This window comes from Poecile atricapillus, chromosome 20 (assembly GCF_030490865.1).
Source record: "Poecile atricapillus isolate bPoeAtr1 chromosome 20, bPoeAtr1.hap1, whole genome shotgun sequence".
In the NCBI taxonomy this organism is placed as follows: Eukaryota; Metazoa; Chordata; class Aves; order Passeriformes; family Paridae; genus Poecile; species Poecile atricapillus.
The window spans coordinates 8,107,381-8,135,037 of NC_081268.1; the positions used below are offsets into that span (position 1 = coordinate 8,107,381).

The 27,657-nt window shown below is 53.6% G+C and overlaps 1 protein-coding gene across 1 annotated transcript in view; it reads left to right on the forward strand.

Moving 5' to 3' along the window:
* The first annotated feature begins 1,653 nt into the window (after window positions 1-1,653).
* The window catches only part of ASTN2 (astrotactin 2), a 305,793-nt gene continuing 279,789 nt past the window's right edge, over window positions 1,654-27,657 (forward strand). Inside the window, exon 1 of the mRNA XM_058853725.1 lies at window positions 1,654-1,993. Coding sequence (XP_058709708.1) covers window positions 1,654-1,993 — 340 coding nt within the window. The remainder of the gene's footprint in view (window positions 1,994-27,657) is intronic.

A 27,657-nucleotide genomic window follows, 5' to 3' on the forward strand; every position in this document is an offset into this window, starting at 1 on the left:
TGTCTGATTATTTTTTTTTCCAGCATGCCTAGAAACTTCACCCTCCTAACTTACACAGAGCCGGGGTGCCACACTTAGTATTTTGGAGCAAGTTGCCTGTTTTGCTGGTGAGAGCTTTTTGCTTTCTCTATTCCTGTAGCTGGAAACAGTCACTGCTCTCACACCACGGCGGGGCTTGTTAGGGCTGGAAGCTGGAGCTGGGAATGGCCCCTGGGAATGGGGCTGGAGCTGTTTGTTTGCTGGATTTCATATTCATTGCCATTCTGCCCTTGTTGTGGTTTTAACATTTGATGACCTAGGTATCTCAGAAGGCTGTTTTGCCTCAATAGGCATGTGATGAATTGCTCTTAATTAGCTTGTGGAAATAATATAAGCCTGAGCATTAAGCGTGCTTTGTTAGGGTTTTGACATCTTCTTTTATATGTACATCTACAAATAAAATCAGGTAGATTAGCAGTCACTAGGAAATTGTTGTTGTGAATCACTGACTCACAGCTCCTGTAGGCTGTCTCTCCTTGTCTTTGTTAGTCATGCCCGACTGCGGGCAGGAGTTCACGGCGCTCTGGGGCAGGGGTCAAATGTGTCGATTTTCTCTGCAGGGACTGGGTTTGCCTTCCAATTCACCCCCATCATCCCAGTTGGAAGAGCCAGGTGGCTCCACCGCAGCTCAAGCCAGGGTGTGAGCAAAACCACGGCGGTGGAGCTCACCTGGACTTGTCTTCAAACACAAACTCCAGCCTTCAGGCGGCACCGAGGCATCTGTGTGATGGAGGGATACAGGAATGGAGATCAAACCTCAGGGGCATTCATCCTTCTGGCCCCCATTCAAATGCTGGCTGGTAAATACCAAATCTAAAATCTTTGCTCTAGCTTACAAGTTTGTTCGTTCATGTTTGTCATTGCAAGCCATCCCAGTGTGCCCTGGATGCTGGAGGTGCCGGTTCGCTTAGGAGAGGGTAATGATTAGTAAAAGCTTGCAAGGAACTCATGTCTGTGCTCTTGCAACCCTGGCAGCTCCCTGAAAGGAAGGAACAGCCTGAGGAAAGAGTGGCAATGAGCTGGATGGGGGGAGAGGTGGGCAGGACAGCAGGATTTTAATAAAATCACAGAATTACAGAATGATTTGGATTGGAAAGGACCTCAAAGACCACCCAGTTCCACCTCTCCACCACGGACAGGGTCTTCAACTATCCCAGGTTGCTCCAAGCCCCGGCCAACCTGGCCTTGTGCACTTCCAGGGATCCAGGGGCATCCGCAGCTCCTCTGGGCCACCTGTACCAGTGACTCGCCCTCCTCACGCGGAAGAGAACGTCTCCCTAATATCCAATTTAACCCTTCCCTCCGTCACTTCCAAAGCATCCCCGCCGCTCTGTCTCTGCCTGCCCGCTGCTCTCCATCCCTCGCGGCTGGATGCGGTGCTGGAGCGGGCTGTGCCTGCCGGGGGCAGGCGCTCCGGGGCCGGGGCGGGTGCGGAGCGCATCTCCCGGAGCGGGGAGCGGAGCGGGGCGGGCGGAGGGTCCGCGGGGAGCGGCGGCGGGTCCGGGGCGGGGCGGGGGGCGGACCCGGGCGGTGGCGGCGGCGGCGGCGGGGCTGGGGCGGCTCAGAGCGCCCGGCTCCGCTCGCCTCCCGCTCCTGCGCCTGGCTCCGGCCGGCATGGCCGCTCCGCCGCGCCGCCGGGCCGCCGCTCCACCCCCGCTGCTGCCGCCGGTGCTGCCGCCGGTGCTGCTGCTGCTGCTGCTGCCGCCGCCCGCCCTGCTGCTCGGCGGGCCCGGCGCGGCGGCGTCGCGGGAGCCCCCCGGCCCCTGCCGAGTGAAGACGGTGACGGTGTCCACGCTGCCGGTGCTCCGGGAGAACGACATCAGCTGGAGCGGCGCCCCGCCGCCCGCCGCCGCCGCCGAGTCCCGCCTGCTGCTCTTCGTCCGCAGCGAGCTGCCCGGCCGCGTCGCCGTGCAGGACGATCTGGACAACACCGAGCTGCCCTTCTTCACCCTCGGTAGGCGCCCGCGCCGCTTCTCGCCCCGTCCCGTCCCGTCCCGCATCCCGCCCCGCCATCCCGGAGCATCCCCGGAGCATCCGACACCCGCCGAGCCGGCTCCGTGTCCGCCCTCCCCGCTCCGCGGGCAGCTCGATGTGTTTTGGGGCTTTCTAACCCTGTCCCTGTGCTACATCCTGGGTTTTTGGGGTGATTTTTTAATTTTTTTTTGCCTTTCAAGCCGGGGAGGGATTTTTTAGCAGGGCCTGAGGCTGCCGCCGCTGCCAGCCCCGGGAGGAGGAGAGCATTCCCCGGGAGGAGGAGAGCATCCCCGCGCAGGCTGGAAGTGATGGGGGCTGCCTCGTGTGCTCCAAGTTGAGCCCTGAGCCCCGAGCAGGTGTCGCCGAGCTCGGCAGACCGGGAGAGGCTTTTTTTTCTAGCCAGAGCCTGATTTTATAAATGCTTCGTGTTAATTCTCGAAGCTCGCTCCCGCTTCACGCACAACTCCAGCGCCCGGGTCTGTGCGAACGCTGCAGACTTTCCTCCGCTCTCAGCTTTGTGGGGAGGGGGATGGGAGCAGAAATAATTCTGTGGTCGTACTTCGGTCTCGATGCCGGATCCTGTTGTCTCGGATGGGGTGCCCGAGCTGCCTCTTGTCACTTTTATCCATTTCTGTGCTGAAATCAGCCAGTCCTCCAAGAGAACTGTTCCGAATGTCACCTGAGCGGTGCAGTGTTTACTCTGCCAGGTCACCCAAGGGGTTTTGTTGATCTTTGCTTTATCCATCAGCTGTCCTGTTTTTCGGCATCCAAACCTAGGATAATTTGGGTACCTGCTTAACTCGGGTCTCAGGTATCTCTTGACACACGGGATTGGGACTTCCAGCGCATCTCTCTGTGTGCCTCAGGTCTGTCGAGGTGCGCCCATGTCCAGCCGCACTGGGGGCAGCTCACCCCAAATCTCTTCCCATACCTCGTGGAGTGATTGCCTTTCTCTGGGTGCAATGATCAGGGGTAGGGAAATGCCTGTCCGTGTCCCCCAGCCCTGTCATTTTACCTTGGGTGAAGCTCTGCTGTAGCAAGCACCCTAATAAATAAGTTGGTGGTACTTCCTGAGCTTTGCAGTTTCCTTAGACACGGTTGGTCAATTGAAAAAATCCAAAACAAACCAGATACCCTGTTTCCACTAACAAGAGTGACAGAGGTTTGATGCAGCAGGAATGACGTTTACCGTACTGTGGTTAAAAGTAATAAGAAGTTTCATGGTTCACTGAGTTAATTTTCAGATTAGAGTACAGTTTCTTCAGGGACTGGGTGTGAATTGCGCATTGATCTAAATATATCAGATAGCAAAGAAACCCCTCTGTGTGAGCTTAGATAATAGCTCAAGTTGAAGGAGAGAAATTTGTCTTGATAGATCAGAGGCACGATCTTGTATAGCAAATCCTATTTCTGTGAGTGCCTGCCAGTAAAGAGACCATGTTTTCATCTAAATTTTTCCTTTACTTGCCTGGCATATTGGTTATGTGTGTACTCATGGATATGAAGCATGTCTTGTGCAAATCTGTGGGGGTTTTCCTGCCCCTTCATGAACAGAAGACCCCAAAACATCCCCTCCTGCTCCCCTGGACTTACAGACGTCAGGCAGACTGGAAGATAAAAGGGAGGCTGTGCCCATGGTGGGATGGCTTCATCATGGTCCTGGAATTAATCAGTCTGTTGCCTCCAGAGAAGGTAAAACACTTGTCCTTCCCCAAGGTCTAGCTCATGAATTGCTGTGGATGTTCTGATATTTCAAATTTGTTGCATTTCTCCCCGTCTCCTGGTGTGGCAACTGTCTCGCTCGCAGTTAACTCTTCTCTGGGTGAGGATTTCTGCTGGTTGGTTTTCCCAGTGCAGGAATTAAGGCTGTGGTTTTCTGTGGGTGTTTTTTTTTTTCCCTCTCCATCCTTTTCTAACTTCATTGATGGTTGGGAACTGGAGAGCAGCTGCTGCCTCATAATGGGCTCTTGGAGGTGAAAATCATGTAACATGCAGGAGGGCTTGGTGGGGACAGAGAATTCTCATTGGCAGAATCTTTGCAGGTCCTTATCTGTAGCTGATTTCTGACGATTGTATCTCTTTCTGGTGTTGCTGGACATGTTTAGTGGCTGTCTGGGCATGAGCTCAGGAGGACACGTAAGAGCTGACGTCCTGCCGGCTGCAAATGTGTTGAGGACTCCTGAATGTCTTGGAGTGCAGGACCTTGCTGTGAGCAGAGATCACTTTCTGGCCTCAGCGGGGTAAGGATGGGGCAGGATGACCTCCTAAAGCACACAGCTCAAGACAGCCACCCTGGCTGGCATCCTGGAGGGGTTTTTGAAAGGGAAAAACGATTCAAAGAAAAAGAACAGGAAGCATAAAGCTGGCAGAGCTGAGACATGGTGCTGATGCTACTGAATCTGAAGTGAAAGAAGTTGAGAAAAAATTGAGGCCACTCCATTCTGCAGGGCTCAAAAGTCTCTCCAGGCCAGGAGGCAGGAAAGAAAAGGTTTCTTTACTTGGTGGCAACGAGTTTAAGCAGCCAGGGCTGTACTCCTGGGTCTGCTCAGCAACTCCCAGCTCAGTAAATCTCCCAGTGCTGCAGCGTTCCTCTGCTGCTCCTCACTCCTTAAAATTTAAAGGAGGGTGGGCAATCTATAGCTAAAGGCTGGCAGTGCCAGGGCCTTGTGTGTAGTGGTGTGAAACTTCAGGTCATGGAATCATGTAGCTTGGGAAAGATCTTTAAGATCATCAAGTCTAACTGTAAACCTAACACTGTCAAGCCCACCACTAAACCATGTCCCAAAGTGCCGCATCCTCCAGGCAGATGCCCTGAATTGTTGGCTGGTACAAAGCACATGGATTGCTCTGTGTCCCTTTAAAGGATTCCTCCTTCTAGGGAGGAAACAACTTTATCTGTTCCTTGACAATATGAGATTTTATTCTCTTAAGTGCATAAAGGGAGAGCTTCCAGTGTAGCATCGCTGCCTGCGGGGCTGCCTGGTTTGCAGGAGCTGCTGAGGCAGAGGAGAAATCAGCACTAGGAAACATCCACACAGCCAGGCCTGGGCCCATGGCACGCTGGCAACATCAGGAGCAGCAGCAACAGGAGCAGCAGCAGCAGCAGCAGCAGCAGCAGCAGCTACTCGGAGGAGGCAGGAGCCCACTAGGGGGTGGTGGGTACCCGGGGATGCTCCACAGCAGCTCCACTCTGTGTGCTCAGGAGGGCACCAGGGCTGCCCCATATCAGGGTACCAGGGGTGCCCCATATCAGGGTACCAGGGGTGCCCCACAGGAGGGTACCAGGGGTGCCCCACAGGAGGGTACCAGGGATGCCCCACAGGAGGGTACCAGGGATGTCCCATATCAGGGTGCCAGGGGTGCCCCATATCAGGGTACCAGGGCTGCCCCATATCAGGGTACCAGGGGTGCCCCATATCAGGGTACCAGGGATGCTCCACAAAAGGGTACCAGGGATGTCCCACAGGAGGGTACCAGGGATGTCCCATATCAGGGTACCAGGGGTGCCCCACAGGAGGGTACCAGGGATGTCCCATATCAGGGTACCAGGGATGCTCCACAAAAGGGTACCTGGGGATGCTCCAAACCCTCCCTGTGTGCCCATGTGAGCACTCAGGGATGCTGGACAGCAGCTCCAGCTCTTTGTGCCTCGGTGGGCACCTGCAGGAAGGTGAGGAGCTGAGGGTGGGGGTGGCTTCATCCTCTCCCAGCAAAGGTAGAAAACTTCGATTTTTTGTGCATCTCTCTTGGAGTGCAGCGGGGACCTGCTGCTGAAACACCCACTGGCAGCTCCCCGTGCTCGGTGTCCCTCCTCCAGTGGGGTGTCACAGCTCCTGTGTTTCCTACGCCTCAGTTTATTTTTTCTCTCTTGCGTTGGAGACAAGAAGGATGCTTCTCCCACTACCCCCCAGTTATGTTACTATAAAATTACTCAGCAAAGCCCAGTGGTGGCAGGAAATGACAAATGTAAGTGCCACCAGTGCATTACAAATTGCTGTGCCTCCCCTTTCCTGAAAAAGCATCCTGCCCTTTCCTTAACCTTGGATACTACTGATGCTTTGTGGCTTTTTCTTCCCCCCCTCTAATTCTCCTAGAGTTACTGTGGCAAACGGTGCAGCCTATCATTGACTTTATCCTTACACAGTGAGGTCTCTGAGGTGTGGACCTGGATTCAGTCAGCAGCCATGTGTTCCCTACAGAAGCTGCTCCATCCACCACGGCACAGCCTGCTCCGAGGGCAATCCAAGGAATGAGGCAGTTTTCTTCTGAGCTAATTCAGATGAGCTTTGTCTATGTGTGAGCAGGTTTGTATAGAGGAGAGAGAAGAGGCAGGGCAATTTTCACGGCTGCTCTTACCCTGTAGTGGCTTACATCAGAACAGTTTACTACACACTTCTCATAAATGGCTTTAATGGGTGCTGTTTGACTGCTCTGCAGTGCTTCAAGGTGCTTTGTTTTGGCTCTTGTCACAAAACAGGCTCGTGTGTCTGCATTCCTGGTGTCCCTTTGTGGCCCCTGTGTGTGGCTGATTGATGAGTGTCCCCTGCTCTTCCAGCTCCTCAGCAGTTTAGTGCCACTTTTTCATCTTCTTCCTTAACTCTTCCCAAAGTCATCTTGTAACTTGGATTTCTCCTCTTTAGGGTAGGAGTGTTGAGTCTTGAAGGAAGGCCTGGATGTGGCACTCGGGGCTCTGGGCTGGGTGACAACATGGTGGGGATCGGTCACAGGTTGGACTCAATTATCTTGGCCTTTTCCATCCTTAATCATTCTGAGTTTCTGTTAATACATTAAAATAAAGCACTCAGTTCCCTCTGGGCTGATTGTATTTATTATTGTTTCTAGAAATTCTTGAGGAGGGTGTTGACACACTCATTTTGGTCACCAACTCCTGTTTGTGCAGAGCAGGTGGGGAGGCTGAAGGGTCAGCTGGTGAGGGCAGGTGTGACTGCAACTTAGTGATGCTGCTGTTCAGGAGTGCCTTTCCCTGCTTTGAGCTGGCCTGTGGGGTCTGGAGCAGCACTGTGTGGGTGCAGAGAGTGTGCCCAGTGTGCAACCCCATCATCAGGGCTTGTCAGCTAAAGATGGGGTGGGCTCTGTGGAAAAGCCGATGAGCAAAGTCTGGTTTCTGCACCTCCCTTTGCATTAACTGCCTCCTGATAGGTTTGAGATGCCTGGAGTATCAGCCCAGAGGTTTGGTTAATCAAGTGTTGGAGTTTTTTGTTGTTGTTTTTTTTGCTATTTATATTTTGTTTCTGTTCTCTAGCTTATCCAATGGAGAAAGAGTCGTATCTTCCACCCCAAAGCCTCAGTGAGATGTGGTGAGGATGAGGCAGGTTGGGTCACCTGGGACAGGGACAGATGTAGACCTGACAGTGGGGCTGCCCCTCCATTCCCATCCACAGCTCTGTGTGCTCCAGGGTCTGGGCCAGGTCCCTGAGGGTGGGGACAGCCTGGGGAGGGCATAGGAAGGAGGAAAACCTGGTAGCAATTTTTTCCCCTCCTTGTAGAACTATGTGATTACTCCAGCTTCGCAAGATGCTGGATTTTATAGTTGGGAAGAGGAGGAAGAGGAGGGAGAGCCCAGCTCAGGGTGGGGTTGTACTGTTGATGTGGATGCTGAGCTGCAGCTCTGCAAGCATTATAACCCCCAGAAAGGCTCCAGGCAAAAGCTGCCCAGGAAAATGGGTCAGTCCTGAGGCCATCCCTTCCCTCCCCAGGAGTGAGGTTGAACATTTCTTGTGCAGCACGGCAGGCTGTGGACTTGGCAGGGATTTTGCTTCATCTCAGGTATTTTCTGGGCTGAATATCCCAGTTAAAGCTGGGAATGTGTAGCTGAGAGCAGGCTGTGCTCGGGGAGCTGCTGCTTTCCAAGAGTACCCGCGCTGACCAGCTAGTGGCAACAGAAGATTAACTATGGAGGGAGAGAGGAGCTGGAGCTGCAGCTGAGCTGCCACAGGAGGAGGCTGGTGGCTGGGGATCCCCCTGCTCCCCCTAACTCCCAGCTGGATTTCCATGATGTCTGTGTGCCAGAGGCTTTTGTTGCTCTTTTTCAGGAAGAATTAATGAGCTTTTATTCAGAATTATGCAGAGAGTTTGCAGTGCTCAGTGGGGAATGGGGTGGTGGATGACCTCCGAGTGCCACCACGCAGATGGATGTCACCTCCAAAACTTGCTGCCTGTTCCCTCCTAGGCCCTAAAAGTGAGAACTTGTGATGGGCAAGTCTTTGTGCTGCCTCGGTGACACGGTGCTGATGTGTGGTGTTGGCTGGCTGTGAAACAGGGCTGAGCCCTTGGGCTTTTCTGGTGTGACAGGAGCTCAGGCAGGGACTGGCTGGGACAACGGGAGAAGGGATTGATGCCGTGTGTGGGAATGAGGAGGCATTGATCTGTGCTTCTTTGACATACATTTACAGGTGCAGGTGGCTTGAGAAACACCTGCCATCACAGCAAAATGCCGTTCAGAGTGTGGGGCAGGCTGGGGTTGGAGCTGAAGGAAAAGAAGATGCCTTGATTGATGCTTTCCATCATCTGAAATGTGCACAGCACAGCCCGTGCCCAAGTGTCCTCCTCCTGTAACAACCATCTGAAATGGGGAACGATGAACCTTGGCCTGTGTTCCTGTGCTGCTCCCCGGTCCTGCCCCGTCACTACCTGTGGGGTGCACGATGGCATCGAGCAGAGGTGGTTCTTGAGCACAGCCAGCTTAAGAAATGGGGCCACTTAAAAGAATTGAATGCTTGCGCTGCTGCTCGGGTCTCAGCTAATGCAGTTACGGTTTCCAGTGTCCAGACAGTGTGGAGACACTTAATGGTATTGAAGAAGCAGAATGGCATGCAGAGGGGACGAGCAGTGATCTTGGCTGCTGTGTCTGCACTGGCTGGGTGAGGCTTTCTGGTTGTCTCCTGGGAAGGGGGAAAGTGGGGAAGAAAATCGCAGAGTAAAGGTTTTGGCCCGTTGCTCCCTTTGGGTGCCTTCCCCCTTGGCTCTGCAAGAAGCCGTGCTCTTGGGTGTTTCCTGTGCTGCTGCAGGTCAGGGGGAAGAAGGGATTCCTTGCAGGGGGAGGTTGGGCTGTGGCTGCCAGTGAAAGGATGGGACAGACAAGATTTGGAGCCAGAGCTCTGCCTGTGGGTGCAGGTGGCTGGTGGGGAGGGGGCAGAGGCACCAGTTCTCTCTGTTTCACATTATCTGTCCCTCACCACTCCTGCACTCCTTTCTCTGTGCTTTCACCTCTCCTTAGTGCAAGACAAAGTCTGTAGGAAACCTCGACTGGCTTTGAAGGCAGCAGCAAAAGGGGAGAAATTTTCCATTAGCAGCATCAGCAGTATAAGAGATTTTTTCCCAGTCACCTGGTAACTGCTGTATTTAGGGAGATTACTGAGCTGATGGTGCTGCTCCCAGGCATATGCATGGCAGTGATCCTGTTAGGAGAGAGAGGCAGGGGATGGTCACACACAGGGAGGTGGGCTGCTGAAGGTCAGCTGCGCAGGGAGAGAGGACCCGTGGGGCCTCCTGTGCTCCAAAATCTGCTCCTCCAGAGCAGGGGAATGGCACAGAAGTGGCACTGCCAGCTGCACTCAGGGGCTGCAGAGTGGGGCACCCCAGGGATGGGGGCTTGCACATCCTCGGAGGAGCAGGGAATGTCTGGCTCCAGTCTGGTTTGGGGCCGGACTGGGGGTTTTGGTGTGTGGTTCTTTCTGTGGGCTGGGATGTGCCTGCTGCGGGACACTGCCCTGCCTCTGCTCTGGGCTCACTACAGAGGTGAGCCCAGCCTCCTCTGTAGGGTCTGTAGAACTGGGGTGCAGGTTCTGGGGACCCCAGCTTTGCTCCCAACCATCACCATGCTCACAAGAGCTCAGCTGTGCTGGTGCCTTTGAGGCTTTGATTCTTTTTCCCACCCTTTTCTCTCTCCAGGGCAGTGGGGTGGCCTCGCCTGTGGCTGGATCCCTGCCCTGGCTGTGCTGTGTGAGCTGGGCTCCCTGGCCAGCCCCAGGGCTCCTGGCTGCCACATGAGCTGGCATTCCCAAGTGTGCCTGGGACCGTCCCAAGGCATCCTTCCCTTGCTGCTCTCTGTGCTTCTCCAGCAATCGGTGTTTCAGGGAGCACAGCACATCCCTAAACTGCGATCAAGTGACAGAATATCCGAGCTGGCAGCAGCATAGGAATGTTTGTGTTGCCTCAAGCCAAGTGCTCAGCAACATCAGCTTCCTGCTGCAGTGCTCCGTGCCGGGGTGGAACACGGGGTGAGACCACGGCGTGGTCTGGGGGTGTGAGCAGGGAAGGGGGGCTGCAGCAGAGGTGTTCCCTGCAGCCCTGCACCAGGATCTGCTCTTCATCCACTCTGGCCAGAAAAGCCCATCCCTCAGCTCACTCTTGCTGTGGGTGTTGCTTTTGCTGCCAGGGGGCCTGATAAGGTTAAAGTCGGTGCCACTGAGCAGATGAACTCCTCGTGCAGGTGCCCCCAGAGCAAGGTTTGCTCTTCCAGGCAGTTTCCCACTCAGATGGACTCGCTGGGATGATGGGGCTCCCGTGAGAGCTGCTGCCATGTGTTCCCACCTCACTCTGTTGCTCAGCCCTGCCTTGCCCAGGCTGCTGTGTGGGGTGAAGGGTGAAAACCTTTACCTTGGCTTGCTGGGCCTGAGCAGTCACCTTTGTGGTGGGTTCAGCTTGGGTGGGGGCTCTGGAGAGCTTTGGGGGCTTATTGGGACATCCTGATATGTCCCTTTTCCTTCTGCCCCCATCACACTTCTTCCATGTCCTTTGAACCTCCCACCTGTTTAAATCAGAGGGGTTTAAACTCTGTTCCCCTGCCCTACCCAGGGAATTCCTCCCAGCCTTTTCGTTGCAATCACACTCCTTGTTCCTCTGCCTGTAATATCCTGGGAAATCTGGCCAGAGAGAGGTGCCCAGGCAGACAAATGTGTTGGGCAGGTGATCCAAAAGGATCTGTATTCTCCAGCCTCCCTTCCATGCCATCCAAATGGGGCAGCCCATGGTCAAGCTGTGTCCACAGCAAACATCTCCCATTATCTTCTGGGATCAGAAGTTCAGGGTGGGCAGCTTGGTGTATTTCATGGGATGCAGTGCTGGCTACCACTTAATTAACATTGGCTCAGCTGATGGAGCCTCCTGGCCCTTACTGGGGGTGGCTTGGACATGACGCTGTGAAGAAGGTCCAGCAGAAAAGGAGGGATAGGACGCAGTGAGAGCAGCATTTTGGGAAGCTGACAGGTACATTTGGGAGTCAGACACGTTGCAGGCTGGAAGCCCATCCAGAGAGGTGACGTTGGCCTTATCTGTGCAGGCAGGTCCTGCTGCCAGCAGCGCGGTGGCTGCTCCGCCTGCCGCCTCCCCATCAGGGGCTTTGGCATTTTTCCTCCCCTGCAGAGGAGAGGGAGGGCTGCAGGGCTGCATTTGTCACCTGGAGAGCCCCCGGGCTTCGGCTGAACTTTGTGTTGCAGCAATAAAACCATGCTAGGAAATGTGTGCTGTAACAAAGCCCGTGGATATAATACATCCGTATCATACTGTACCTTTCATCTTGAAGGATTCCCAAGGAGCTTTACAAACTCGCTGTGCTGCAGCCTGCTAGGGTGACTGAATGTTATCAGGAGCAGCGGCAGTCTAATCTCTGTGGTAGTATTTCCCCCCCTTGCAGGGGGAACTTTATGAAGTCTGGTCTCAGAGTAGCGCTGTGCTGGTGTTTCCCTCTAAGCCTGAGTTTCTCGGGAGAAACAGACAAACCGTGTAGCTGTTTGTTATGCAAAACCACCAAAGAAATATTTTTCCTGGGGCAGTAGGAGTGGGTGGGAATTATTTTCACACAGCTTCAACAGCTTTGTATCTTGACAGAAGAGGCATTCGCAGGGGAATGTGCCCTCCATGCAGCCCCAGAGAGGGGATGATAAAGTTTAAACGCTTGAGGAATTGCTTCTGGGCCTTAGCAGGGTGGTAGGGTTCAGCTGGCAGGGCAGTTCTTGGGAGGGAAACACTAAATGTCTACCTGAAATTCTTGTTGTGTGAGTCTTTTGTCAGCTGATGTTCCCTTCTGTCTGTGCAGTCAGTCCTGGAGCCAGCTGGTGCCTCAGGTCTGCATCCCGCAGCCTTTGGTGACACCTGGGCACTCGCTGTCTGTGCGGTGGGAGCAGGGAAAGGTGATGCCTCCATCGCCCCTGCTGCTCTCCACACCCAGCTGGGTGTATTTTCACTGCTCTTGGCTTACCTGGAGCTGTGGGAAGCATCTGAAGGTGCTGCCAGTGGTGACAGAGCCTAAAAATCAAAACTGATTGCGGGAGCAGGGGCACCAAGCCAGGCGGTTTCAGAGGCCTAGGCTTGAAGCACGGCGGGAAGCTGGAATCTATTTTGGTTTGGAGTGGTACGTGTTTAGCCTGTTTTGTTTAGCAGTTTGTTTATGGGATGTGTTTTCCCATTCCGTGTAGCTCCCCAAATGTGTGCTATAAACAAACTGTAAAATCAAAAGCAGCCTCTCTACGTGTTCCCATCAAAAGCATCACAGGAGAGGCAGGGTGCGTGGTGCCTGCCAGCCTCAGGTCCCCCCTTCAGCAGGAGCAAACACACCAGTGAGGGAGGCTGTTCTGTCAGGTTTGAGTATGGGAATTGCTGTGGGCACTGCTGGGATGGAGCAGGGATATCTCAGGACCCTTTTTTCCCTTTGCTCTTGCTCCAAACCTTCCCAAGCTCATCCCTGAGGAATTCGAGTGTTGGCTCCTGCTGCTCCTTTAGCTTTGCTTGCTTCCCTGAGCCCCATTGGGGGTGGTTCCCCAGGCCACGAGGAATGGGATGTGCTGGTTCCAGCACCATTCACAGAGCCTGGGCGTTAAGAACCTTCAAAATGGATCAATTTTCAAACAGGCATTAGAGGTTTGTGGCTGTTCTTACTGCAGCCATTGCAGTCTCACACCTTGTACTGGAGCAACAGCCGTGTGTTTCTTGCTTTAATTTTCCTGAGCGTGATCAGAAGGGCTGGAAGTGCATTTAATCAAACAGCAACAGCCTGGACTTTTAACACAATTCAAGAAGCCAGAGCTGCACGAAGACACAAACTCCACTACATCACTTTACATCTTCCAGCCCTTGCCGTTTCCCCCGCCGGTGTTTGCCTCTCTCCCAGCCGAGCAGCGCAGTTGTCCTCGCTGTGTTCCTGCCTTCTGCTGTGTCAGGGGAGGAAATCCATTATCTGGGGGATGGCAGCTGGGAGGGAGGTCGGGGACACGCTGCCTGTAGGGGCTGCTCGCAGCCAGCCTGGGGTCTTGCTGGAGCGGCAGACACGCTGCTCCTGGTTGTACTCGATTTTATTCTGCTTTTGTAGCAGCTGCCTTTGCTGCTCGGCTGACAAGCTGTTCCTTAACGTGCCGTGGCTCAGAGGTGTGTGGGGATGGGGACAGGAGCTGGGATTTGGGCAGGATGGAGGCTCCATGAGCCAGAGGTGGAGGGGATGCTGCCGGCCTCAGGGATTCTGCCAAGCTCAGATTCTGCTCCCCAGGAGCGCTGCCTGAAATCCCGTGTGCCACCCAAAACTGTGTGCTGAAGGAAGAATCCTTCACTGCCTGGGCTTGCTTTTTGAAGACTGCTGTAAAACCTTTTCCCTCCTCTGTGATGAAGGGTTTTACAGTGTGCTGCAAAGAGCCACTTAAAAGCAAAACAGGAGGGAAAAAATCCTGTTTGCAACACTTCTCCCGCCTGAGTTGGGTGGTGTGAGATACGGGGTGGTTGTAGGGGATGCTGCAGGAAAGTTGAGCCTTGTGAGAGCCTGTTCTTTGCTAAACAATCCATTGGTGTTTCTCCTGTGGCACCTCCCAGCTGCATTTCCTCCCTAAAATCATGTTTCCCACTGCTCAAAGGCTTCTCTGGTTTGAGATGTGCTTTAAGTCATGTAAAGCCAAATTTTACTAGGCTGCGGTCTCCAAAACTTTTCTCCAGCAGAAACGGTGCAAATTTATCCATGGATAAACCTTTCCCACAGCTGAAGGAGGTCTGTGGTCACCTCCTGGGAAGGGCATTGCAAACCAGCCCTTGTCCTGCAGCCTCTCCAGGGCCCTGCTGAGGGAGGGCAGCTCCAAGCTGAGGGGTTTGGGATGGGAAGGAAGGTGATATTTTTGCTGAGGCTCAAAAGGCAAAGGCATTTCTGTGGATTCAGAGCCGTGGGTTTTTTTAACTGCTGCTTGTTTTGATCATCTCTCTACTAAACTGCTCTGGATGTGCCTAAGGGCAAACAAGCAGGTGTTAATGTTAATATCCTGCTCTTTCTGCTGTTGTTAGATTCTGGGGAAGCTGTTGGTTGGAATGGTGCTTCTCTCAGCCCTGGCAGCTGCAAAGCAGGTGAGACCTGGAGAGAAGAGACCGGTGCTGGACCTGGCTGGGAACAGGCTGCAGCCTTAAATTGGCTGCTAATGGCTCTGCAGCTTCCCTGCTCTTCTCCATGCTCTCCTTCTTCCAGCTCCAAAAATATTTGCAGCAGTTAGGGCTGTGCCCAGGGACATTTTCATTCCTGTCATGAACTGAATTAGAGGGAATGGTTGGGCTGGGAGAGCGGTCTCACAGTGGGCAGCAAGATCTACTCTGTCCAGCAGTCTCTGCTGTGGTGGCAGAAGGTGAGGAACGGGGCATCCCTGGTCTCTGGGTGTCTGGAGCATCCCTGGAGCTGTCCCTTAACAAGCTGTGGCCCCAAGTGCTGGGATTTGGGCAGGAGGGAGGCTCCATGGGCTGGAGGTGCTGCCAGCCTCAGGGATGCTGCTGGCCTTTGGTTGCTCCTGCATTCCTGCTGCAATAATGCCGGTCCTGAGTGAGATGAAAGGGTCCCGCAGCAGCTCCTGCATCTCCCCCTGCCTCTCCCTGGTGTTTGCCTCTCTGGGAAATCCCTCTGGTCTCTGGGATGCTGCACTGTGTCTGCACAGATGGGATGAACTGAGGGAAGAGGGAAGTTTTCCTTTGAGGTCTGAGGGATGTGCCGTGTGCTGACCAGGGGCTGGCACAGAGGGAAGGATACTTCTGTTAATTAGCACGAGATGAAAGGAAAACTTGTCTTTATTCAAAGAGCAGCTTGTTCCAGTTTCATCGCAGTCCCTCAGTTCTGAGCTTTAAAGTTCAGTGAATGTGTGAACAATAAGTTGGGGAAGATGTTTTGAAGGCAGAATGGCAGCATTGTTATGAAAATGCTGAAGGGGAGTTGTGACACTGTTTTGAAGATGAAAGTATTTTTACAATCTTAAACTGACACATTTTTAAAAGAAAAAGGAAAGAAGAAGAAAGTTTTCACGAAAGACAGCTCTCAACAAGACTTTCTCTGGCCACAATAAAATGTGGCTGTTCCTGAAGGCACTTTGAGGCTCTGCTGCCTCATTGCTGTCCCTGTCACATTGGTGACCCCGTGTCCAGCACGGTGGGGTGGTTTTTATTGGTGTTACTGGTGAGTGTTGGGCAGGGTGGGATCTGCACAGCCCTGATGGAGGGAGCAGTGAGTGTGTCCTGCCCTCCAGGCAGCTGATGGACCAACAGAGCAGCAGGAGGAGGGCACAAAGATGAGGAGATGTGGATGAAGTGTGGACACCTGCCAATCCCATCCTTGCTGCTCCAGCCATGCCCTCACCACTTCTGACCCCACAGCACTCACTGCCCTCTGGAGCTGCTCTGTGAAAACAGATTTTCCACATGTTTAGCAAGCATCTGTTAATGGCTTAGCCAAACATCGCCCTGTCAGTGTGGAGTGAAGGGGAGGCTGGAGCTGCCCGTGCCTGGCAGCAGCTCTGGGCTGCTTCTGCCCTCAGCTGTGCCACAGGACTTGCCAGCTCGTGCTGTTCCAGCTCACCCAGCGGCGCTGGAGAGGCTGGGCTGGGGGTGGAGGCTGCTGTGACACCACTGGCACCACAGGGAATGGCTCGGGGTGTCTGGGGACGTGCAGCAGCTTGGGCTCCATCCAGTGACTGGCTCCCCATCCCAGAGCTGCATCTTGCCAGCTGGAGCTGCACTCCCAGCCTAACCCAGTCTCCCTCTCGCTGTTGCCTGAGCAGCCTCTTGGAATCACAGAATGATGAGTTGGAAGGGACCTTAAAGATCATCTCTTTCCAATCCCCCTGCCCATGGGGGTGGCACACCAGAAGGTGTCCAGGGAGTCTGAGGCTGCTGTTCTGATCCCACCTCCCCTTTGCCAGCTGCCTGCAGTTCCTCTTGTCAGGGTTAGCAAATGGCAACGTTGCTCACACACTGACCACTTTTTCTTGGAATTTTCTCTTCCATGAATGCACCAGCTTGTTGTGATTTTTTTTTTTTTTTTTTTTTAATTTCCATAAAGCTCTAGTTTCCATTACAGTCCCTTGGACACCCGGGGGCCTCTGAGTGGGTGTCCTATAATTAAAAGCAATCTATTGCCGTGTCTGAGGGGGCTGTGTGAGCTGTGGGGCCGTGAGCCGTGGTCTCCTGCAGCAGAGCTGTCAGGCAGTTCCTTCCTTAGAAAAGAGACACCAAAAATTCCTCTTCCACCCCCAACTTTGTCTTCCTGCCAGCCCTGGATTCCAGGTTTATTTCAAGGTCTTTTCTTTTGGGCTTGGGTAGGTGCAGAGCATGTATTTTTTGCCATGTGAGTCTGACAGGCCCTTAGGGAGGATGAGTGGGTGTCTTGAAGTGTAAGGGAGAAACTTGGCATGTATTTCAGCTCCAGGATCTCTTTGCATTTTTGGCTGCATCTCCTTTTAATCCTGCTGCTCTTAAACTTTTCTGAGCCAGCAGAGTCAGCTCCAGCAGCGCTGCCATCCAGGAATAGCTCTGCTCCCATTCCTTGAAGGTCAGGTCACGGGGACTGCCTGGGCTGGGGCTTCTCCCAGGGGCACCAGTCCTGGACTTCCCCTGCCCAGCGCTTCCAAATCTGTGGATGGGGATGGTCTTACCTCCTCTACATCACAGAGAGGGGTCCTCTGCTCTTGGAAGTGGTCAGGAAGGTGCTTGGAGCTGGCTGCACCAGCTCCATATGTGTGCTCCATACTTGGGTGATTCCCTAAAGATTCCCTCCTGAGCCTCTTGGGGTGATGTATTTCTTGTTGTGTCTTGTTCCGTGCTCCCAGCTTGGTTCCTGGCCTTGTCTATGGGATTTGGGATCTGATTTTCAGGAGGTGGAAGCAATCATTTAACTGTGCTGGAGACTGGGGGAAAGATTTTCCCTCCAAGGTCTTTCCTGAGCTGCAGTTAAGGGAAGCACCCGGGAGCGTGCGGATTCATCTGATGGAGAATCCAGCACTTCTGGGTCATCCTGGGATTCTCCTCTTGGCTTTGCTGTTTCCTCATGAGATGACTTTGACTCAGTGAACACAGTTCCTGTCCCTCTTTCGTACCCACTGCTGGCAGGAGCCTGGAGGGGCTCCTGTTGTGCGTTACTGAGGTGGTTTGAAATCCCCATGTGGAGGTGGCAGGGAGGGACAGACCCTCTTCTCTCCCTTCCTGCCCCCCTGCCTCCAGGCTGGTGGTGCAGAGAGGGCTGAGGAGAGGAGATCAGGGGAAGTGCAGAGCCAGAAGTGAAAGAAATGGGTGAGTGGGCTCGACAGGCCAGGGTCTGCTGCTTCTCTGAGCTGGGGAAACTGCTTGCCCATGCACTTCTCCATCCAGCAGCTCTTCCCACGGCTCAGCAGGCAGCTGGACAGTGGGACAGTGGCTGTCTCTGCCCATGGCTGTGACACACTGTCCCGTGAGGAGATGGGGTTTTCTCTCTGCTTTAATGAGCTAAAAATGATCTGTGCGGTTGAAAGCTCCCCCACGTGCACCCGCATCTCCTGATCTCTGCGAGACAGTGACAGCTCCTGTAATTAGGCAGCTGAGCAGGTAACCTTAGCAACTCCACGCTGCTGCTGGGAACCAGCTCAGATACCCCTGAGATGGTGTCTGGTGTTCAAATGGGCCCTCACAGGGCAGGAGAGAGAGCTCGGGATGCCTGCACCCCATCCTCCCTCCCTGGGAGCGCTCCCATGGCTGGTGGTGCCTGTTGGGGACAGCAGGAGCTGGCACAGATGGGGACACTGATGTCCCTTCACTGCTTGCTCTGCTCTTGTTGGTGCACAGGCTGGGCATCCTACCTGCCACAGCTCTGGGGAGAGGCACTGGTGCACTGCTGGGAGGGAACTGCTGCAGGAGAAGGTGCTGAGCCTACTGGAGCACTGTTGTGAGCTGCCCTGCGGGGAGTGGGGTCTCTGAGAGGCATCAGGAGGAGCTCTGGACCTGCAGGAGAGCAGGAATCTTCCCTTCAGGAGCACAGTGTGGGACAGGCTCTTGGATGGTCCCTCTCCTTAGTGTGCAGGAGGGAGCTGATGGCCTGGCATCAGAGCAGTGCTGGAGGGTGGCTGTGAGTGTCCCGAGCCCTGGGAGCTGCGAGCAGAGCTGTGCCACAGCATCCCTGTCCCTCTGCAGCACCTACAGCCCTCATCCTCCCCTCCAGCCTTCATCCTTCCATCCAGCCTCACCCTCCCCTCCATCCCTCATCCTCCCCTCCAGCCTTCATCCTCCCCTCCAGCCCTCACCCTCCCCTCCATCCCTCCTCCTCCCCTCCAGCCCTCACCCTCCATCCCTCACCCTCCCCTCCATCCCTCACCCTCCCCTCCAGCCCTCCTCCTCCCCTCCAGCCCTCATCCTCCCCTCCAGCCTTCATCCTTCCATCCACCCTCACCCTCCCCTCCATCCCTCACCCTCCCCTCCAGCCTTCATCCTTCCATCCACCCTCACCCTCCCCTCCAGCCTTCATCCTTCCATCCAACCCTCACCCTCCCCTCCATCCTTCCTCCTCCCCTCCAGCCCTCACCCTCCATCCCTCACCCTCCTCTCCATCCCTCCTCCTCCTCCCCTCCAGCCTTCATCCTCCCCTCCAGCCCTCACCCTCCATCCCTCACCCTCCCCTCCATCCCTCACCCTCCCCTCCATCCCTCACCCTCCCCTCCAGCCCTCATCCTCCCCATTTCTCCTGGCCTGCAGCTGCAGCACCAAGCACTCCCCTAAAGCCTGAACACGCCTCTTGCCCCGTGGGCTCTGGAAGGGGCCTTGGCTACTCAAAACAGTGCTTGGAAACACTTTTTTATAGCAGCTGGGAGTGAGCCAGGGCAAAAATGAGCTGAGGCCGCTGAAAGGAGATAAGCTGAGACGTAAACTGTGATTTTCTGCCCTGTGAGCCCTATGCATGGATTTCATCTTTTAATGGAAGTGCAGTAAATAAAAGCCATTTTCACAATAAGCTGAGCAACAGGTCATAAGCATCTGAGCCACTGAAATTGATAGAAGCGAGCTAAGCGTAACAAATCTCCCAAAATTGCACAGACTCCACTTGTATCTAGTCCCTTCCTGCATCTCACCAATTATAGCAAATGGCAATTATTTCTGAGCCAGAGCTTTCTCTGAATAAAACCTCAGTCCAACTGTAGATGCTTTATCTTCTTTTCAAATAGATTTGTACCAGAGGAAAAAGCCCCAGTGGGGAGAAATCCCATTTGAAGGGGTTTTCCCTAGCAGTGCTTCCACAGACAGTGGATGCTGGACATGCATGGAGGCATAAATTTGACCAGTGCACAGTTTGCTGGTGCTGGCTGAGAGGGGGATTTGGGGACATGTCAGGCACGTTCCCTTTTGGCTGTGTCTCTGTTAGGATGAGGTGTGGGCTGGGATTGACATGCTCACTCCTGGGGTGCTGCCCTGTGGAACAGGGACTCTTTCTCCCTCTTCCAGTTAGATCCAGTGACTGTCTCTTCCCAGTCTCCACCCCAGGGCTCTGTGCTGGTGCCCCATGGGGTCTCTGGGGTGTAAAGCAGAGTCTGAGTCTCCACTCAGATTAAATGGAAACACTTTTGTCCTTTATAACTCTGCACCTTTTTTAGAAGCATCTCTGCTGCAGAGCCTTGGGGATGCACCTGCAGCAAAGAGAGTGCAGGGGGGAAACTTCCTTGTCCCTGCACCAGTTTGTCCCAGTTCAAGGGGTTACTTAGGACTTTATTTGACTTTATTTGCAAGTGCTTGTAAAGAGATTTTCTACACAGAGATGTGGCAGTGCTGGCTTCACCTGCTCAGTCTCCAGTGCACAGTCAAAAGCCTGAACTTTTTGTCTCTGGGTGTTTGAACAGGATATCCCTGGTGCTGTACAGACCTTGGGGGCCACCAGGGAGTTGTGGGAGTTGTCCTTGGAGTGTATTTGGTCACTGCTTGACCTGTGCTGGGGCATCAAACATCTCAGGCCCCATGTTTTCCTGTAGGCAGGATGGAAGTGCCTTGCTTGGGATTTGCTGGAAGCGTGTTCCTGCTGTCAAATGCTGCCAGAGATGCTGATGAAGAAATGCCACGGGGTAGTGGGCATATGAAGCTCAGCTGAATTTCTGATTGATGTCATTAGTACTCCCTACTGAAAAACCCCTGGGAAGCTGGACATGTTCTGTCTCTGGATTTCTCCAGAAGTTGTAGCTGAACAGCTTCTCCATAGGTGAGCAGAGGCTGCTAATGTGGCACCCTCCTGGGTGCCTGGAAAAATGGCAAGGTCTGAAATTGCCCGAGGGCTGATTTGTGTCTCGTGCTGTTGTCAGTGAAGTGCATCAGGTATTTTGCTGTGCCTGGGATCGTGTGGGACAGGGAGATGCATTTCCTGCATGGCCCTAGAGCCACCTCTCAGGAATCTCTCACCAACAGGAGCCACAAGTGCTGCTCAGTGCTTCATCCTCCCCTGTCATGGGCGGGCAGGGTTTGATTGATTCACTCTGTGTTAGCTTCTCTTGAGCAAAACTGCTGGTTATTTTTTTATCATTTTTACCTGGGACTTGGGAATTACATTCCCATCTCCCTTGGAGGGTTGTTAATGAAAAGCACTGAACCAGTTTGTCTTCAGTTTAATTTGTCTGAGCTCCAAACACCTCCCAAAATATCCCAGAATCCCAGAATGGTTGGGTTGGAGAGGACCTTCCACCATCCCAGGCTGCTCCAAGCCCTGTCCAGACTGGCCTTGGACACTTCCAGGGATCCAGGGGACGCCACAGCTTCTCTGGCCCCCACCTCAGTACCCTCACAGGGAAGAATATCTTCCTAATACCCAATCTAACCTTGCCCTCTGTCAGTTTGAAGCCATTCCCTCTCGTCCAGGGCTCTTGATACATCCCACCACAGGGATGCCGCCTCATCATCCACCTTCGGAGCCTCCTTTATTGGCAGTATGGGAGGTAAATCAAATAAAACACAGGCTCAGCATGGTTATTCAGTTCATCCCCCTTCCCCTGGTGCGTGGTTCTGCAGGCAGAACATGTTCATTTACTCGCCTGAACAAAATTTCATCGTCCACCTCCCGTGGTGTGTAATGAATCCAGCCAGAGACGCTCAGCCCCTGTAGCCACAGCAAACCCAAGCTCCTCAAGATGCTGCACAAACTGTGACTTGCTCTGCATCTTGCAGCATTGCCACAATGCAGCTGTCCCCCACAAACCTCTCTGCAATTTGGGAAGCGCTGTCTTTGTTTCCTTTTGCTTTACCAGCTGTAATCCCTGCCTGGTGCTGCCCCTTCCTGGGTAGATGTTTATTTTCCTTAATCTTTTATGAAGTGCTTTTATCATAAGCTCTCTGAAAATCCTCTGAAATGAGGCCCTCCAAATCACCTTCATTTATTTTAAAGGCTTGCTTTTGCTGATAATACTGCCAGGTTGCTTAGCACACCTCTTTTCCACCCTTCCTCAAAGAAGTTGTATTGACCTTGCTCAGATTCCACTTTGCTGCCTTCTACACTGGCTGACCCCTAATTAGACTCTGAGTGAAGTTCTGGGGCTCCTGCAGTTTGATATTTAGTTCTTTGGTCCTGGAGCCATGGCCTGCTGCTTTTTAAAAACAAAATAACAATAATAAAAAAAAAATCAGTCTGTAGCTGTTTCACTATTTACACAGCTTTTGGGAGAAGCATCCAGGGCTTGGCAGGTATTGCAGGAATTGTATTAGAGTTTGATACAACTCTCTGTACCTGAGCTAAGAAGCCTTTTCAGATGTGCAGGAGTGAAATTAGCTTGGCAGCCAGGATGCACAAGTTTGGCTAAGCACATATAATCCTAGAATGGTTTGAGATGGAAGGGACTTTAAAGCTTACCTCATTTCAACCCTGTGCCATGAACAGGGACACCTTCCACTATCCCAGGCTGCTCCAAGCCCCATCCAGCCTTGCCTGGACTTCCCAACAGCTCTGGTGTAGCTTTTTTGGTACTTTGTGCCTCTTCTGATTAAGAGGGGCTTTTTTTCCCAGGAGATGCTGGCCCCTGAGGACAGGGAGAGCTGTGATTGAGCTGGGTGCCCATCAGCCTTAGGTGAGTCCTCCAGTGCACAGGGAGGCTGCAGCATAGCCCAGCACTGCTCTGGGGAATTATTATTTTCTTTCCTGGCTGGTAAAAGTAGCCCATTCTCAAGGCACGTGGCTGTGGCCTTACACCTGCTGTGAAAGCTTGGGGAAACCTCACATTGCTTGAGCAGCTTTGTGTATTTGGGGAAATCAGGCTGTTCAGAGCAAAGCCCCCACTTTACAGGCTCGGGCAGAGTTGTACCCAGCTGCTGGAAGCTGAAATTAGATAAATTCAGGAGGAAAATGAAGCTCCAATCCCCAGATGAAGTTAGGGGGTCCCTGTGGGGCGGGAGGTTGTGCTGTGGGATTGCTGTGATCCATCCTGTATTTGGGAACAGCTGGATCCTGGAAATGCTGCTCAGGTGGCAGCTCCCTCCCAGGCTCAAAATGCTGGGAGTCTTCAACAGGCTGGGATATTGCTCTTTTTTTATGTTTTCTACAAATTAAACAAGGTTCTTGCTGGGTTTCTCAGGAAGGGAATGTCTCTGCATGGAAATATCCATCCTCCCCTGCATCCCTCCTCCTTCTCCCCCATCCTCTCACTCCTCTCCTCGAGGTTAAATGCCACAGCAGAGAAGGAAATTGAGTTTCAGTGTCTGTGCTCCCAAAGGCTGCTCTCAGCTGGGGAAATGCATCATCCCCCTGGGCTCTCCTGCTAATCCCTCCTGGGGATTTCTTGGTGCCTGGGAGGCAATGACACACACCCAGGGGCTTGCAGCTGGTGCTCCTGGTGTCCTCAGGTCAATGGGATACTGGTCCCATTATGCACTTGTAATGGAGAGGATATCTCTAAAAGCAAGGATTTATTCACTGTGTCTGGCCTGGCAGGGGCAATTTGGGATTGTAAGGAATAAGTAATCAGATTTCCATTTTCCGAGGGCAATGCCAAGTGAAAATGTATGAGTCTATTTCCTTTTTTTTTATTATTGTTTAGAAATAACAAAACCTTGTGCCCTGCACACAGGGTGGGCTCTACATTAAAAACAGAGGTTAAAGACCTGGAGCAGCACTACAGAATCCTCGAGAGAAAGAATCCAGGACTTTTTGCTTGAGAATCCCTGGGTGGAAGAGCTACTGATCCCAAAATCATGGGATTTCCAAATCCACATCCTCCCATCCCAAATCTCCTTTCCTGTGGGACTCAGGGAATTATTCTGCTCTGATCATACAGGTTGCCATCGGCTGATGGGGCACTTTGTCTCCTGCATCCGTTTGGCAGCATGTGGTGCTTCCAAAAAAAAAAAGATATTTCACAGGTCTCAGTTTTCAGAGAGTGGAGGGAAATTGAGCCCATGCTGCCCATCAGTGTGTGTATATGTGTACACTTATATATGTGTGTGGGTATAAAAAAGAATATTTAGGCATGTTGGCTGATACATTAAAAATAATCGTTATTGGTTCCACAAATTACTGGCAATATTGCTGTGGCTGCATTACAGCCTCAATTTTCACTTGATTGCCACCACATAATTTTTAAGCAAATAACCAAAGCATTCGAACTTAAATATTGTCACAGTATCCTTTTAATAGGCAAATGAGATAATTATAATCTCCTTGGATAATAGAATAGCTTCTACCTACCAACATGCATGTAATGCATTCTGCTGATTTTAGGATGATTGGGAGAGCTGCATTTTCTTTAGTGGTAGTTCTGCAAAGCTGGGAAAAACCCTTCAGCTGGGTGAATAGGGAGAATCCTAGGATCATACAATATCCAGAGTTGGAAGGGACCTACAAGGTTCAGAGAGTCCTGGCCCTGCCCAGACACCCCAAAAATCCCACCCTGGGCATCCTTGGAGTGCTATCCAAACACTCCTGGAGCTCTGGCAGCCTTGGGGCCGTGCCCATTCCCTGGGGAGCCTGGGCAGTGCCAGCACCTCTGGGGGAAGAACCTTTTCCTAATATCCAGTCTAAACCCCATTGGCACAATTCCTTCCCTTGGGTCCCCACAGGGCTGCTGTGACATCTCCTGGCCTTCTCCAGCTCTCTGCCCTTTTCAGTGCCCAGTGGAGCTGGACATGGGTCCTGGTGTGAAGCTGATAGGGGCTGCTTTTGCCTGGGGAGAGTTTGTCCATTTCCAGGGGATAAGTTCTGGAATAATGTGCACTGTGGTGGTTTTGGGATCAGTGGCAAAGCAAGAGCTTCTGGCGTGGTGCTGCCTTCTTAAAGCGAGCTCCGATCTCCTGCAGCCACAAAACCTGAAGCGTTCTCCCAGTGGCTTCATGTTGAATTTTGGGCTTGAACAGCAATGTTCAGCTCCAGCTGCTGCTGCTGCTGGGGCTGCAGGGAGCTGGTGCTGGGCACAGGCAGAGCTTGGCATTGTCACTGGCTTTGGTGCCCACTAAAGCTGGCTGCACCTGCTTTGTCACCTTCCCCTGGAGTGCTCCCTGTGAATATTCACTCTCCCTGTGAATATTCACTCTCCCTGTGAAGAGTGGTGTACAGGGAAGGGCAGGGGCCAGGGGGAGGTTGGTTTCTCATTTGTCTGTGCAAAAAGTTTTATGGTCCTGGTCTGAGGTTTGCAGCAAGGTGTTAGAAATGGTTTTTGGCACTTGGATCTGGTGGAGGGAAAGCTGGCGGCTCTGGGGCCATTCCTACTGATTTCCAAGTGAAAGGATGGGTGCTGGGCTTGGAGCTGTTTCCAGTGGTCTGCACAGGGAGGGAAGGCTGGGCTGGAATTTTGCCCATTACCTGCATCCAGGGACAGGAATTGGGATGCAGAATGTGCCTGTGAGCTTCCTTCACTCTGGCAGCCCAGGGGGATGCGGTGCACGCGGGGGAGCTCACAGGAACCAGTGATCACAAAAGATTCACCCCAAATTCATCCCCTTCACCATTCCCTGCTCCTCCAGCCATGGTTTGGTGACTCCCTGGGCACCCCAGTGTTCACCAGAGCGGCATTTCAGGAACCAGCATCTCCCCTGTCCCCACTGTGTCCTGGTGCTGCCTGCGATGGAGCTGATGGGAGGGAAATCACAGCTGCGAGTGGCCCTCGCTGCTGTACCTAAGCCATCACCTAAGCGATCCTTTCCTGCTTTCTCCACCCTGCCTCCGGCGATTGTAGCCGGGAGAATGCCTTGATTGCCGACAGCTTCTCAGGAGTTGCGGCACAATTGAATCAGTTCCCTTTCAGTGCATAGAAGCCCTTGAAATTGTAATCACAGGCCATTCTGCATCTCTGCATTGTGTTCAGCAGCCAGCTGCGAACCAGCCTCTCCTCCTCCTCCTCCTCCTCTTCCTCCTTCTCCTCCTCCTCCTTCTCCTCCTCTTCCCTGAGCCCCCTGGGCTGCGCTGGCAGCGATCCCCTCGCTCTCACCCCTGGCAGGGTGCTGGAGTTTGCACGGTCTCTGCACATAAAGCTTGTGATGGAGTGGGCTGGGGTGGCATGGCAAAGCCTGTGGGAGCAGCTGAGGCGACTTCTGGGGACAGTCGGTGTCACGGGGGGCAGAGGCTGCGGGTTTGGGATGCTGTGTTTGTGTATCTGCATCCCTCTCCCATGTGGAAGGGGGGAAAGTCCTGGCTGGAGGCAAAATGAGGGGGCTGCCAGGCTCCTGCCCTGCCTGCTGTGCCACTTGGGGCAAATGGAGGTAGCACTCAGAGCTGTAATCCTGGCTTGGGGGTGGGCCCTATCCTCAGAGAAATCCACGTTTTGGGGGGAAACTCCAGCCATGAGCAGGGGGCAACCACATCCCTCTGTGGGACTGAGTAGAAGCCAGAAGGGAAAGTGGAAACGAGCCTCTGCTGCCTTTGGAGCAAAACCACCCACATCAGTCCCTGCTGCTCTGCTGGGTGTCCCAGGGAAGAGGTGACCAGGAGCCGTGAAAGGCTGAACTGGGGATTCCTGGGGCCAGGAGTGTCCCCCTGAGTGTCCCCCTGAGTGTCCCCCTGAGTGTCCCCTGAGTGTTCCTCTGAGTGTCCCCTGAGTGTTCCTCTGAGTGTCCCCCTGAGTGTCCCCTGAGTGTCCCCCTGAGTGTCCCCTGAGTGTCCCCTGAGTGTCCCCCTGAGTGTCCCCTGAGTGTCCCCTGAGTGTCCCCCTGAGTGTTCCTCTGAGTGTCCCCTGAGTGTCCCCCTGAGTGTCCCCCTGAGTGTCCCCCTGAGTGTCCCCCTGAGTGTTCCTCTGAGTGTCCCCCTGAGTGTCCCCTGAGTGTCCCCCTGAGTGTCCCCTGAGTGTCCCCTGAGTGTCCCCCTGAGTGTCCCCTGAGTGTTCCTCTGAGTGTCCCCTGAGTGTTCCTCTGAGTGTCCCCCTGAGTGTCCCCCTGAGTGTTCCCCTGAGTGTTCCTCTGAGTGTCCCCCTGAGTGTCCCCCTGAGTGTCCCCCTGAGTGTTCCTCTGAGTGTCCCCCTGAGTGTCCCCTGAGTGTCCCCCTGAGTGTCCCCCTGAGTGTCCCCCTGAGTGTCCCCCTGAGTGTTCCTGAGTGTCCCCCTGAGTGTCCCCTGAGTGTTCCTCTGAGTGTCCCCCTGAGTGTCCCCTGAGTGTTCCTCTGAGTGTCCCCCTGAGTGTCCCCCTGAGTGTCCCCCTGAGTGTCCCCCTGAGTGTTCCCCTGAGTGTCCCCTTGAGTGTTCCTCTGAGGCCATGGCAGAGCTGCTGGTGCCTCCCCCCTGGTGCCATGCAGCCCTGTGCTTCCTACGTCACCCTCTGCATTTCTGCTGCTCTTGCTCTTCTTTCTCTTCCCCTGACCCTTCACTTTCTTTGTGCTGCATCATTTTTATTTCCTTGGCTTTCCTTTTGTTCCCCATCTCCCCCTCGGTGTCTTTCTGCTGCCTTCAGAAGCTTCCCAAGCGTTTCTGTGTCCGTGCTGATGGCAGCAGGAGTAGGAGGTGCCTGGCCTGCCCCTCCATCCCCATTCCAGGTGTGCAGGTGAGGGAATGCTGCCTGCTGCCTGCCCAGAGCGAGCAAACGCAGCAGAGGGTCAATGGAAAATTGAGTGTGGAGAGAATTAGGGCAGCAAGGCAGAATAATAAAACCTATTGCTGTTGAAACAGTGCCAGGAGAAGCTATAAAGGGAGGGCTGGGTGCCAGCTCTAGGGAAAAAAGATATGATGCAGTGTGACCCAGAGCTCATCTGTCTGGAGATGAGGATGGGGCTGGGATGAGCTGCCAGGCATGGGGACAGCAGGGAGGTGACACTGGCTGTGGCAGAGCCCTGGAGCCACCTCCCTCTGAGACCCTCACTCCTCTCCCCACTTTCTCCCGTGCTCACTGGTGGAGCTTGCTGGTCTGGATTTGGTCTGGCTGCTGTCAGGTGTTGCTCTGTTCCTTCCCTGAAGGGCTGGGAAGGTAAATCTGAAAGGTAAATAAGTATTTAGTGGGAAA